At 35.8% G+C, this 15,426-nt stretch overlaps 1 protein-coding gene across 5 annotated transcripts in view; it reads right to left on the reverse strand.

Annotated features, from left to right (window-relative positions):
* Positions 1–15,426, reverse strand: part of LOC137002469 (piezo-type mechanosensitive ion channel component 2) — a 101,285-nt gene that overhangs the window by 34,091 nt on the left and 51,768 nt on the right. For all 5 annotated transcript variants that reach the window (XM_067362150.1, XM_067362147.1, XM_067362148.1 and 2 more), the window contains exons 15-24: positions 14,953–15,101; positions 14,399–14,572; positions 8,679–8,917; positions 6,913–7,073; positions 6,648–6,824; positions 6,336–6,470; positions 5,917–6,117; positions 3,609–3,813; positions 2,902–3,003; positions 1,313–1,478 (exon numbers count right to left, since the gene is read on the reverse strand). In XM_067362150.1, coding sequence (XP_067218251.1) covers positions 1,313–1,478; positions 2,902–3,003; positions 3,609–3,813; positions 5,917–6,117; positions 6,336–6,470; positions 6,648–6,824; positions 6,913–7,073; positions 8,679–8,917; positions 14,399–14,572; positions 14,953–15,101 — 1,709 coding nt within the window. The remainder of the gene's footprint in view (positions 1–1,312; positions 1,479–2,901; positions 3,004–3,608; positions 3,814–5,916; positions 6,118–6,335; positions 6,471–6,647; positions 6,825–6,912; positions 7,074–8,678; positions 8,918–14,398; positions 14,573–14,952; positions 15,102–15,426) is intronic.

A 15,426-nucleotide genomic window follows, 5' to 3' on the forward strand; every position in this document is an offset into this window, starting at 1 on the left:
CAAAGACCTGAATAAACTGCTACTCTATCTATCTATCTATCTATCTATCTATCTATCTATCTATCTATCTATCTATCTATCTATCTATCTATCTATCTATCTATCTATCTATCTATCTATCTATCTATCTATCTATCTATCTATCTATCTATCTATCTATCTATCTATCTATCCATCCATCCATCCATCCATCCATCCATCCATCCATCCATCCATCCATCCATCAGAAAGAGAACATTTTAATGTGCCAAGTTGTATTTGATATTCATCTCAAAAGCCTAAAATACCCAGATAACCTAACTCATTAAATAATAATAATAATAATAAAGTTCAAAACTAATTTAGTAAGTAATACTAATTAATACTAATAATATAATAATGATAATAATAAAAAAGAATACAGTTTGAAACACTAACTAAAAATAATATACAGTAGTAATACATAATATCAGTATGGAAAAAAATAGATATAGTTTGAAAGTAATGAATATATAATATTTATTATTATTATTATTAATTAATCAACATTATAATATTATACATAATTTAATATATAATAATAATACATAATATTAATACATAAAATAATAAAGATATAGTTTGAAAGTAACAAATTTAATATATAATATTAATAATTGTTATTATTAATAATAATAATTAGTGCTGTCAAACGATTAATCACATCTAAAAAGTTTGTTTAAAAAATATATGTGTGTGTACTGTGTATATTTATTGTGTATATGTGAATATACACACATAAATGTATTTTAAAATATTTACATGTATATTTAAATATTATATATAAATATACATATTGTATATATAAATATAATATATTTTTGATAACTATATACATGCATGTGTGTGTATTTATATAGGCTTAAAAAATATACACAGAACACACAGACATATATTATGTAAACACAAACTTTTATTTTGACTAATCGTTTGACAGCACTAATAATAATACTATTAATCATCACCAGCATTGTTATCAGTAATGTAGGGAAAATATTCAAAGCAATGCAAACCTCTTATTATATTACTAATTAGAAACCAATAATATAATTTACATGGCTATTTATTGTTGTGGCATTTACATTCATTTACATATCTATTTTATGTTGTGGCATATAAAACTCAAAGTAGAAGTACAGTTTTTAAGTATGCATCTGTGCACTGCATGCTCTTTGAGTTACTGTGATATTACCCATAACCCTTAGTAGTTTGCAACAATTCTCTGATAACATATTAGAAAAGCAGTGAAATGCATTAAGGTTGTATGTTGTACGTATTGCAGTGCATACTGTACCTGCAGTGAATGAAGTCGGGTACTGGATTGTGAACACTGAACGATGCAGCGTCCAGATCTCGGCAGATCTCCACGTTATCTCCAGCCATCAGGCGAACGGCCGCTTTGTTTTCTTCGTCAAACACCTGTCTCTGCAGCGACGCACACAGCAGCAGCATGAAATCATCTACATCAGAGAGACAGAGGAGAGAGAAGACTAATTTAAGGGTGGAAATGGAGGACAACGAGGCTGATGGTATTTTTCCATGTCTACTGACCGACAATACTTTATTTAATCCTTTTTTTTACATTTATTTCTTAGGTTTTGTCTGTCAGAGACTGCAAACACTGTGATTTGCTGCAGTCTGTTATTGCGGTATTATTGAAATAGAAATGTGGGTCAGAATAACTTGGACCAAAACGGACCATATCTTACACCGCCGGTCAAAAGTCTGACCCTGCGAGTCTAAGAGGATTGATTAAGATTGACCGCCGTTTCATTTTTACATGTCCTTCTAGGAAGCAAAACACAACAGTGAAACCTCAAATGTTAAAAGGCAACACACATAAACATTAAAGGTGCAATATGTAAGAATTTTGCAGTAAAATATCCCAAAACCACTAGGCCACTGTTATATATTGTGTTCACTTGAGTATTAACAATATCCCAAATGTTTGCAACTATTTTTAAATCGTGAGAAAATTGCAATTTTAACCAAGGCTCTGGGACGTGTGTGGAGTCGCCTGTCAATTGCGTCATACCCGCGTTACCCTCGATTTCCGCTTTTATTTTGTAGAAACCATGGAAACACCAAAGACGCTTTAATATTTACACGTTTTAATAGACAAGGGAAGAACTGTTTTATATATTTATAGACAGAAATCTAATTATTGTTATATAGCTCAACACATTTAGTCTTATTGTTTAATTTTCTTGATTTTCCGTGAGTACCATGCCTTACCATGCCTCAGAGAAAAACACTATTTTGAGAAGTAGTTAACATAGCAAAATCAGATGCAGCTTTATTTTTAGTAACAGTATTACTTTTTTTGCATTATACAATACGTTTTAAAATTAATTGCATGCCATTAATCAACACAAGCCAAAAAATCAATCTATCTTACTGCAGTGTGTAACAGTGTCTCACAGCAGCCGCTGAGCGAACAGAGAGAGTAAAGTTATAACATAATTTTCAACACTCAAATGTGTCTAATATGATAAACAGAGCTGCGTTACCTCATTCTCATGCCCAAAAAAAACGGAAGCGGCGCCGGCAACTGTGACATAATAAAAGTCCCTCTGCTTGTGAGGTGTGTGTTGTGCAATCGCTCCAGTGTCCTCGTTCAGCTCCACAACACTCGCTCCTGCTCTGCTTCATACTACAGTAACGTTAATAATCACATCCATGAACATGATTTCTTCCCAAATCCTATCCCTATTCTTTTGCACCATCCGTTGAGGTGAACACCACATGTCCCAAGATTCTGCGATCAAACTTGGCATCATCAAGCTATGCCTTTGTTTTGAATAGGCCTCTAGCAACCTCTAGCGGACAGAAAATCTGACATATTGCATCTTTAATGTTGAATATTTCTGAGGCAGAACTCACAGGTGAGGAACATGGAGTTGGGTTGAGTGTGGAAATCAGGGAGGTAAAGCCATTTAATGACATTAGAATTCGTTTTGCTGCTGGGAAACCTCCAGGGATAATCTAGAAAGACACAGAAAAGTTTAAGAATTACACATCACTGGAAACAAATAACACAAGGAAAAAATAACTAAAACACATATAAACACACGGTGAAGAGAAAGAGGAAGATGTTTCTCGGCTGGATAAAGCAAACCAGAGTCTCACTAGTAAAGTTTTGATGGATGAAGACTGCAATCAAGGTAAAGATGATTGCGGTGACTTACAGTAATCATACAGTAAGCACGCGTGAGTGCGTTATATTGATGTGGAAACAAACCATGTATGTGCACTCTCAACGCACTCATCGCACATTGTATTTATGATTAATGTCACGATAAGTGTGCGATTAACTGCAATTAATTGCCAAAAAGTGTGAGATTAATCGTGATTAAACATTTTAATCTACTGACAGCCCTAATAAAAACGTTATTTTATCATGTTGATTCTATGTTAGCTGAGCAGGCGGATATTCACTGTTTTTCGGGATGCTTCAGCAGTACAAGACAGTTACAGGATCAATATCAAACTGAATTGGAATATGTGCTTAATCCCAAAATGCTGCAGCAAAACTCTTACTGTATATAGCTGTTAAATAAACATGTTTGAAAAGGCGTACAGCAACACACCTTTACAAGCAGCCGGTGGGATTCCAATGCAAATGAAATACTGGAAGGTCATCATGCAGGCCAGGAAGCAGCAGTATTTGGGCCATATCTCTGCGATGGCTTTCCTCCGACGTCTGTACATCACCACAGCCAGAGCAAACCCGTGCAGCATGGAGTAGAAATCCATCCGCTGACCCATCACATTGATCACCAACAGGAAACACACCTGATACATTCAGAGAATAAATGGAGGAGTATAGAATGAGAAACATCCATCAAATAACTGACAGACAGACAGAATGATAGCCATAATATATAGATATAACGATAGACAGAAAGAACGAACGATAGATAGATAGACGGACAGAATGATAGACAGAACAATATATAGAATGACAGACAGAACAAACCACAGACAGACCAAATGATAGATAGATAGATAGATAGATAGATAGATAGATAGATAGATAGATAGATAGATAGATAGATAGATAGATAGATAGATAGATAGATAGATAGATAGATAGATAGAATGACAGAACGAAAGACAGACAGCCCGATAGATAGATAGATAGATAGATAGATAGATAGATAGATAGATAGATAGATAGATAGATAGATAGATAGATAGATAGATAGATAGATAGATAGATAGATAGATAGATAGATAGATAGAACGACAGAACGAAAGACAGACAGCAAGATAGATGATAGATAGATAGATAGATAGATAGATAGATAGATAGATAGATAGATAGATAGATAGATAGATAGATAGATAGATAGATAGATAGATAGATAGATAGATAGAATGACAGAACGAAAGACAGACAGCCCGAATGATAGATAGATAGATAGATAGATAGATAGATAGATAGATAGATAGATAGATAGATAGATAGATAGATAGATAGAATGACAGAACGAAAGACAGACAGCCCGAATGATAGATAGATAGATAGATAGATAGATAGATAGATAGATAGATAGATAGATAGATAGATAGATAGATAGATAGATAGATAGATAGATAGATAGATAGAACGACAGAACGAAAGACAGACAGCCCGATAGATGATAGATAGATAGATAGATAGATAGATAGATAGATAGATAGATAGATAGATAGATAGATAGATAGATAGATAGATAGATAGATAGATAGATAGATAGAACGACAGAACGACAGAACGAAAGACAGACAGCCCAAATGATAGATAGATAGATAGATAGATAGATAGATAGATAGATAGATAGATAGATAGATAGATAGATAGATAGATAGATAGATAGATAGATAGATAGATAGATAGATAGATAGATAGATAGATAGATAGAATGAATGATAGACAGACAAGCAGGCCGATAGATAGATAGATAGATAGATAGATAGATAGATAGATAGATAGATAGATAGATAGATAGATAGATAGATAGATAGATAGATAGATAGATAGATAGAACGACAGAACGAAAGACAGACAGCCCGAATGATAGATAGATAGATAGATAGATAGATAGACAAGCAGGCCAACAGATAGATAGATAGATAGATAGATAGATAGATAGATAGATAGATAGATAGATAGATAGATAGATAGATAGATAGATAGATAGATAGATAGATAGATAGATAGATAGATAGAACGACAGAACGAAAGACAGACAGCCCGAATGATAGATAGATAGATAGATAGATAGATAGACAAGCAGGCCAACAGATAGATAGATAGATAGATAGATAGATAGATAGATAGATAGATAGATAGATAGATAGATAGATAGATAGATAGATAGATAGATAGATAGATAGATAGATAGAACGAATGATAGACAGACAAGCAGGCCGATAGATAGATAGATAGATAGATAGATAGATAGATAGATAGATAGATAGATAGATAGATAGATAGATAGATAGATAGATAGATAGATAGACAAGCAGGCCGATAGATAGATAGATAGATAGATAGATAGATAGATAGATAGATAGATAGATAGATAGATAGATAGATAGATAGATAGATAGATAGATAGATAGATAGATAGATAGATAGATAGATAGATAGATAGACAAGCAGGCCGATTGAAAGATAGATAGATAGATAGATAGATAGATAGATAGATAGATAGATAGATAGATAGATAGATAGATAGATAGATAGATAGATAGATAGATAGATAGATAGACAAGCAGGCCGATAGATAGATAGATAGATAGATAGATAGATAGATAGATAGATAGATAGATAGATAGATAGATAGATAGATAGATAGATAGATAGATAGATAGATAGATAGATAGATAGATAGATAGATAGATATGTACCTCTAAACCAAACTTGTAGAAGAAATAGTTTATGAAATATTTGACACAATTGATGATTCCGTTGTCGAGGTGTTGTCGGGTGATATCGTGAAAAATGGTTCGAGAGGGAGGAGGAGAAAGTTTGTTTCTCAGGCGGAAAAACTCCTGATGTCTGTAAATGGTGACCTCGAATGCCAAGATGGCCAACATCAACAAGTTATTCTGGGAAAGAAAAAAAAGAGCAAGATGGTGATGGATGAATGATTTGTGTGATTTTCTAGCAATAAACAAAGATTGTAAACTGTAATAAAATTAAATACTCCATAATGGGTAACAGGATTGTACATTTAGTCTAAAATGAAGTTAGTGTTCAGTAGGAACCATATGTTGTTTTAAAGTCATATTTCTTGAAAATGTCGTTTGATCGTGTGTCTCCTCACCCTCAGGTAAACCAGTAAGGTTTCATTTTTTTCTTTAGCCTTCTCCAGGCCGACCCATTTGGCAGGATCTACAGGACTCTTGTACAGTAGGGACTGACTCATGTATTTCCCTTTCTCCTCCGTGTAGTTCTGGGGCTACAGAGAGCACATTCACATGATTAAACACACGAAACAGCAAATCTACTCCTCCACTAAAGAGAAACTCAATTTGGATGGGATTTAAATGACAAGTATTTTATATTAATGACTTTATCTGAAACCAAATCCCAACTGAATACTGACAAACACATTTGATGAGTTAAAGAAACCCACCATAGTACAATTGATTGAGTAGTCTGAGGGTTTGATGGTCTCTAGCTGGTACAACATCTTGCAGACGATGATAACACACGTCCATACAGTGCAGACGCTAGATGCAAGAACTCGATACTGCTTATATGGCAGCGCAAACGCCCATGAGATCAAAAACACATAGTTCAGAAGCGAAACCTACAACAGACACACGAGAAACAGAAACACCTTCAGATTATTGTACAATATGGATGTTTGCGTTTAGAAGAATGGGCGGTGCTTCTACCTCTTTGATGGACAGCAGGATGATGTAGGTGGAGACGATCTTGATGATGTGCATCTCAAGCAGCCACCAGATGAAGAGTTTCAGCTTATGGAAGTACTCCAGGAACTTGAGGAACAGGACTGTGAGCCGGTCCAACACCAAGTGCCATTTATTCTTGAGGTCTGTAACAGAAATGAGGAGAAATCGGACTTGTTTACATGTCATGAACAATGTAAGGCAGTTTAAACCAGATTAGAGCGTATTACTTAAAGAATAGAATAAAGTCAAATAAAATACTTGAACTAAACACTGACCAAATCTGAGAGAGAATACTGATAAAACGAGAGTAACTTTAATGCTGCCTTCAAAGTGCACAGACACGTATAAATGCACTTTAAAAAAATACAAAGCCTCTTTTCAACTCTGCTCATCTTTTATCATCTAAGCAGCAGAACTATCTGGCAGTTTCAAGCTTTAGAGGGTTTTAATCCCTTAACTGCTTTTACAAAGCTGTACTACACATTTTTTGTTTGGAGTGTGTGTGTGTGCGTGAGTGTGTGTGTGTGTGTTTGTGACATATCAGGACACAAATGTGTATAATGACATGGGTATGACATAGGTATTACAAGGAGAGGATGACTTATGAGGACATTACAGCATGTCTCCATTTTTCAAAAGGCTTATAAATCATACACAATGAGTTTTTTTTTTGAGAAAGTAAAAATGTGCACAGTTTCCTGTGATGGGTAGGTTTAGGGGAAGGGTTGATGTAGGGCGATAAAAAATATGGTTTGTACAGTATAAATTACGCCTATGGAATGACCCCATAAATAAAATAAAATAAAATAAAATAAAATAAAATAAAATAAAATAAAATAAAATAAAATAAAATAAAATAAAATAAAATAAAATAAAATAAAATAAAATAAAATAAAATAAAATAAAATAAAATAAAATAAAATAAATAAAATAAAATAAAATAAAATAAAATAAAATAAAATAAAATAAAATAAAATAAAATAAAATAAAATAAAATAAAATAAAATAAAATAAAATAAAATAAAGGCACCATATGGAACATGGAAAATATCCAAAAAAAAAAAAAAAAAATGGGTAAAATGAGATGCCATTATTCTACTCAGTCTTCAACCAATGAACATTAAAAGGACATTTAAAAGTGTAAAAGCATCAACAAGGTACTTTCAACAGATCATGAAAAAGTGCAATTCTTTCCACAGCAATAACAGACGGGTTAAATATAACTATAGTGATATATATCTGTATTATGTAATATATGTTCCTTAATAAAAAATGTTCATGAACTTCAGCATTGTGTGATACTATTTCAAAGTGATTTCCATCATTTTTACAGATAATAAATTGTCTTCTGTGAAAACAGACCTGGAAAAAGACGTGAGGCTTTGAGGAGAAAAACAAGCATGCATTCCAGTGAATTGTTAATGGGATATATCATAAATTATATTGGGAGAACAGACCACAAATGTGCAGTATATGTTGTCCTTTTTCATACTATTACAGCAGTATGCAAAGGGACAAAAGAAAATAATCACAAGGATAGAAATCAGCGAGCTTTTTTACAAAGAGCTCTTGCCATAGATATTCTGGTTATAACATGTTATGTTAAAATACCAAGCGTTATGTTATTCTCATGATGTCCACAGCAAGATGAAATCCATATAGCACCATCTAAGAAGTGTACAGAAGTGTGTAGAAAAGAAAATAAGCTAAATGACTAGACTACCCAGTAACAGACTAGAGCGCAGTACCTGAGCTCTGTTCTGACGGCAGTTCTGGATCTGTGGCGGCACTGATCTGCTGAATATCCTCCTGACTGGACAGATGAGTTGAATGGATGGATAAAGACTCTTTCTTCTTCTCCTCTTCCACACAGTCCACGACCAGCACCTCATTCATGGACTCTTTCTCCTTCTCCTCCTTCAGCAGTGGCTCTGGAGACGTGCTCATCATCGTCAGATCGGCCAGACTCCCATCTGGATGAACCAGTCTGGAGATCAGGAAAATTTCATTACAAGAGAAAGACACAAACTGTCTCACCTATTTATGCGTGTGACATATGAGTGATTCTTTAATTAGAGGCACTTTTGACTTCCTGAAAGCTTTAAAAATGAAACTTTTTAAAATTATGCATCATCCAAGTTAAAACATTTATCATATGTCCTGAAAATAAAGATCTGATTGAAGCCTTCCTCAATCTAGATTTTCATTTTTTCACTTTGACAAAATAGTTGGATTTGCAGGCTAATATACAACAAGTTTGCTGCAAATTTACTTTGAATTTGTACAAATAAATGTATTGTTGTTTAATTAAAAATTCTTTAAGATTAATAAAATGAATCATTTCTGCTTTTCAAACTACAGTATCTGCTTCTCATTTCCATCATAACCAAGCATAAACTCTTTTTTTAAATGTAATTGTTTTTTAAAATGCTTGGCAAGACAGTAAATGACTATTTACTAGCGATTATATGATAAATTATTTATTATGATAAATTATTATGAAAACAAATTGTACTAAAATATCCAATTTATTTATTTGTTTGTTAATTCATTCATTCATTTGTTTGTTCGTTCGTTCATTCATTCATTTGTAAGTTTTTCAGAAAATATGTCCTGATTTTTCTTGTCAGAAATTGTAATGTCTGATTATGGAACAGGAACCAACTAAACAAATTCTGGCAAAATAAACATTTTGACACTCATAAAAATAAATAAATAAACCTTTTTTATAAATATTGTTTTATTATTTTTCTTTAAATCATTTTGTCTTTAAATTCATCCCAGCAGTCAGAAAAGTTCCTCTAATTGATGAATCACCCATACCTTCTCTAAACTTAGATCACATGCTGATCAAGTTAGCTTAGTTTGTGTTATAAAAAAGATTCCAGCTAATTCAATGTTAGTGCCTTCTAAACGGCATAAACCTTGGATTCCACAGGCAGGGTTTGGGTGGAAATTATGGATGCCGTGTGCATTAGATCCGTAAGGAACAAGCTGGATTGCATTACAGTGTCAGGGCCTTTGTTTAAAGAAGCAATGCATGTGTCTGCCATACATGAATCATGTGACCATAAAACCAAACAAAAACAAACAAATATTTCAGCAGTCAGACTTTAGAGCCTTTTCCAAATGGTCTTGCTGCTCTGAAGGGTTTAAACGCTTGCATGATGAGGTTTCATGTCAAATCTTTACCTTGTTTATACCACACTTACTTGCTCTGAGAAGAAGATATTTTTTGCTTGAGGCTGTTGAAGTAATTTACAAAATGGAAATATACGAAATCAAAGCAAGAAAAGTTTAACATGTAGAACAGTCAACACTCAACATTACTATACGATAGAGAAAGAGGGACAGATTTTGAGATGGTTTGAAGAAGAGAGGCCCGTGCATTTCAGAGACATGCTGAGGAGATGTTAGAGTTGAAGACTGACATGGGTGAGCAGGACTAATCGTCAGGATATAAAGCTGACGTCAAGGGGCTCAGTAGGACTTTCTGGGATGCATTTTAGCAGGCAGAGGTTTAAAGTCAACATGAAACCAAAACCGTCCCTATTTAGCATTTTAACATGTTCCTGGTCATAAATATCATTCAAAAACAAACTAACGAAAATACTATAATACCTTCCACGCCTCTGAAACAACTCTCCTTATAGGCCACTAGGGATGCACCGAGACAAAACTTCTGTGCCGATAACTATTGTTCTGCCGATAACTATTGTTTTTTGCAGTGTATGACTATACATCAATTTTTAAGGAAAAAAATATCTCCCAACAAATGCTGTATAGAGATTTCTCTCATTTGGTACATTACTATAATATATTTAATAAAGCTATTATATTCAACTGCTATTTATTTTCAGATATAATACTCATGCTCAAATAAAAACTGAGTTATATACATTTCAGTGGCACATAAGTTAGGTTTCACAAATTCATTATGACAGGTTTATTTAAAAATTCATAATTAACCATAATTAAGCTTATCTCTAGTGTTCATTTATAGCTACAGTACGTTTGGATTATGTATATGTACTTAATGTCGTTAAGTTCAGTGAGTGTTGCTGAACGACTGCTAAAAGACTGTTTTCTTTGTTAATTCATCTTTGTGAGTGTTCTTGGGCAACGTTCCATAACAGAAGACATAACCAATAACAGTGTTTATTTTTCGGCATTTTGTTTTCGTTCTTTTTTTCTCTCCATCACTATGGACCTTCCTGCAGTCCAGTTATTGTGCCTGAAGCAGAGGGACCGCTCACCAGGGAATTTATCAAACTGGTGAACCTGACACACTACCAGGACCACTCACTCTGTGTGTTTTACATCACAAGCCTTAGTGAGCGGTCCTGTGTAAACCTGCCAGGGAGCGGTCCTCAACAAGATTTTGTTGCATGTTTGGAGTAGGTGCTAGTAAACAACAACTCTGCATTCCCCATCGGCCTCGCAGAGCCTACCAGCACCTCTCCACCTACCCCACTGCCCAGTCAGCCAACACCCAGCCAGTCAGCTGTAAGGTGAATATGGACTATGGGGACTTTTTAAAGGAGGACTTAATAGACTGGTTTATGGAGGCTATGACAGAAAATTCCCCTATTTCATTGACAATACCCAATTCAAACATCCCTGTATCGCCAGCACCCTCTTTATCTCCAGCGCCTTCAGTATTTTAGTATTGCCCACCCCAGCCTCTCTCTCCCACCTCCTCTATCTAACCTGAATATTTAATCAGCCCTTACTCCTCTGGTCCCTGTCTGCCCCTCAGCACATCTTCAGTTGTTTCCCAGCAGGACTGCTGATTCCCCTCGGGTCTTCCAGTCCCCAGCATCACCTTGGAGTGAGGATCCCCTGTCTATGCCACCAGCCACAGAGCCCCAGACTCCACCTCGGCCCTCTGACTCATCGGCTCCACCTTGACTCAGTGCTCCCACAGCTCCACCGTGGCTTGTCATCCCACCAGCTCTGCTTTGGTCAGACATTACTCTGGTTCCACCTCAGGATTACTGGTTGCTGGCTGCACCTCTGCCTTCTCTCCAGCTCCATCATTGTCCTTGGTCGCACTGGCTCTACAGCAGTCTTCCGGATCCCCATCTCCACCTCGTTCCAATGAGCTGTCAGCTCCGCCTTGGCCCCCCAGACCTTCGGTGTCACCCTGGATCCGTGTCTCCTCGGCTCCGTCTGGGTCTCCATCATGGCTGGCTTTGTCTCAGGAGTACGTACCCCTGGTTAAATTGTCCAAGTTTCCACCATGGCCCCTCCCTCCCACGACTCCACCCTGGAACTGCATGCTGACTGTGGTCTGGGTATACATCTGGCTTCTCCTGCTCCTGGCTTTCCCCTGGCTCCTCCCACCATCCACTCCCCCATGGACTTATTCTTTGGACTTAGTTTTGTTTTGCCCCTCCTCTGTTCCTTGCCCTCCTCCAGAAAACCCTCCCTCCTCTGTGTGGTGCAAGGACGTGCCTTTCCAGAGGGGGCATACTGTCAGGAGTATGCTTTTTTGTTCCTGTCTTGACCTAATGTCTAGTCTGCGTTAGTTTCATTTAGTTCACCTGTTGTCAATTAATTAGCTTATTATTATTATTCGTCATTTGGTTTATTATTTATAGTTCTCTGTTTCCTAAGTTCAATGTCCTGTCTTAACATCGTGTTTAGTGACTGTTGCTACGTGTATCTTGTTATTTCCTGAGTAATATGGATTAAAAGACTGATCTCTTTGTTAATTTGTCTTTGTGAGTATTCTTGGGCAATGTCCCATGACAATAATAAAGATTACAGGAATAAAAGCAAATAATGCTATATTTACATGGAAATAAAATAAACAATTCTTTTTTTCTTTTTTTTTTTTGTCAGCAATTATTCATTTTAATTGGAAATACATCTGACTACAAAAATAAAACGGGGTTTGAATAAAGTTTCATGTTGACTTGTAACATTTAAAGCAAACATTAAAGTTCTAGACAGGAAATCAAGTCAGTGACAAAAAACCCATCATACATTTTTTACATTTTTTGATGTATCCAGGAATCTAACGGATCGTTAAAAAAAAAGTGACATCAAGTGAGAAAAGAGTGTACTGACAGACAGGAGTGGTAAGAAGAATGAAGGATTGTGGGAAATTGGGGAAAAGGTGAGAGGTGAACATTCGTTGTGGTTTCCATAAATGCCAGAGAGAGAAAATCACCCACCTATCCACGATCAGATAGATACGACCACTGACTTTAGTATAGCTGTGATGTGAGGGATGGCAGGGGAAAGATGTGAGCAGATGATTGGTTAAAATAAGAAGTGGATTTACATGAAGTAAGATGATTAGCAGAGTTTGTCTGCACAAGGTTTAAAGTGCTGCAGATTCAACAGAGGAAAAGCCATCATTAAGTAGATAGTAAGAAATAAGGAAATTAAGCATGAGGACGACACAAAGTGAAGTTCAACAAGACAATGAAGAAAACACTCTGCAAACCTTTAGCAGAAGTAAAATACTACTACTACGGATGCTGCATTAATTGCGTTAATTTTCTGTTTAGAATTAAAGGTGCTAAAGAGGATCTTTTCGTCGACTGAGAAACCAAAGACTGTTACTGAGTTTTTGAAATGAGCGCATGCGTAAGAACAACCCCCCTCCTTTCGAGGGAACGCCTCCCAAAACTCGTGCACGAGTACTGGAACACGAGTGTTTACCACCGGCATTCGCTGTGTCGTGTTAGTGGATTCATTTTGTTGGACTCACCGCAGGTAACTCATAATCTGCAGTTGTTACTCCTGTCTCCTGACAAAAACATTGCATGCGGCGCCTGTGGAGTGTGGAAAGTTACTGGAGCGCGCAGCCGCGCTCGTCTCTCACAAGGAACGTCATGGCAGTGATTGACAAGCCAGAGGGCCAATCGTTTACACGATGATCGCGTAAATGATTGGCTGATGTTTTTAAGGCCCTACCTCGTGCACAGATGATGTATATTAATATTATTCCTTTCAGTGCACCTAATAAATAGTCTTTTATCATTTAGTAAAGACAGTTTCAAGTAATATTGCAAAAATGTATAAAATAAAACATCCTCTTTAGCACCTTTAATTATAAAAGCAATGCACCACGAGAGATAATGTTCAATAAACAATTATAATTATCATGATTATAATGGAGATCATGATGATAATTATATTATTATTATTATAATTATAATAATAATAATAATAATAATAATAATTCACATCAACCTTATTTTTATTAATAATAATAATAATAATTAATATTATTATCATTATTTTCATTATTTTTATTATATTCTTATTTTATTCATTTGATATGTGGATGGGTATGCATTTTTGTGTTATGATTTTAAGTGTGGCTCCTCTAATCAGATTTTAGATACATACATGCCCTCACCTAAATGACATCACACATCCTGTTATCATCAGCTGTAAATAGCGAGGACCTCAATCTGCGCAAAGAGAGCGCCCTGCCGTCATCTCTCACCTGTAAATGGTGCTCTCCTCTTTGCTGATCACTGCTTTGAGATCCGTGAGCTGCAGGAAAGGTTCGTGGAAGTAATGCAGGTGCAGGTTGCACACCAGCAGGAAGGACGTGGGGATGAAGATACGGGTGAACAAGTCAGCGACGGTAAACTTCTCCAGACCGATAGCCTTCAATCTGCATAGAGACAGAAGAGAGTGGGAGATAATTCTGCTTAAAGAGGACATAGTGTGCTTTGTTACATGTTCAAGTGTGTAATGTTGCTGTTTAAGCATGAAAAAGCTCTGCAAAGTTACAAAGCACAGAGTCTCTCCAGCAGGAGTTATTCTCTATACCAGTGTCTCTGTTTCTGAACTCCCTGAAGCGCCTCCATTGTAGTCTTGAGTTTTCTTCGGGAACAAACATGTCACAATATTCCTCATTTAAATAATTCCCGCCCAAGGCATACACAAAATAAAGGGGCAGGGCCTGGTTGAGTTAGTTAATAGTGTGTTGAAACTGGCGGTTATGGTAAGGGGTGTGACAGATCAAATGTATCTAGGGTCTTCAAAACTCACCCGTCCTCTTTTATGCCTGTCATACTGGTCCAGGTAGCAATGGCGTTCTCAAACTGACAGGTGTAGATTAGGATGAGCACTAGCATAGTGTAAACCACCACAGACATCCAGAAGTACTTCAGGATCCTGCGCCACCATTCATAGTGCACCTGAGGAGAACATAACTGCCCTGTCAAAGACCTCCAAAGGAAAAGTTCACCCAAAATTAAAATTCTGTCATCCTTTATAATAAAATAGGCAAATCTTTTGCAATATATATATATATATTAAAAGCCATCATTTTATAGCCAACATGTAATAGGCTTTTAAAATACAGCAACTTTGTATGTATTTCAAACTATTAATAAAAATACTTTTAAAGGAAAAGATCGCTCAGAAATAAGTGAATAAATATATACATGACATGGACATGTATTCCTAGGTGTGTCCAGTCAAAATCCCAACAACCTTTATGGGTTTCTGGGTTTAGACAGC

This window comes from Chanodichthys erythropterus, chromosome 16 (genome assembly GCF_024489055.1).
Source record: "Chanodichthys erythropterus isolate Z2021 chromosome 16, ASM2448905v1, whole genome shotgun sequence".
NCBI lineage: Eukaryota > Metazoa > Chordata > Actinopteri > Cypriniformes > Xenocyprididae > Chanodichthys > Chanodichthys erythropterus.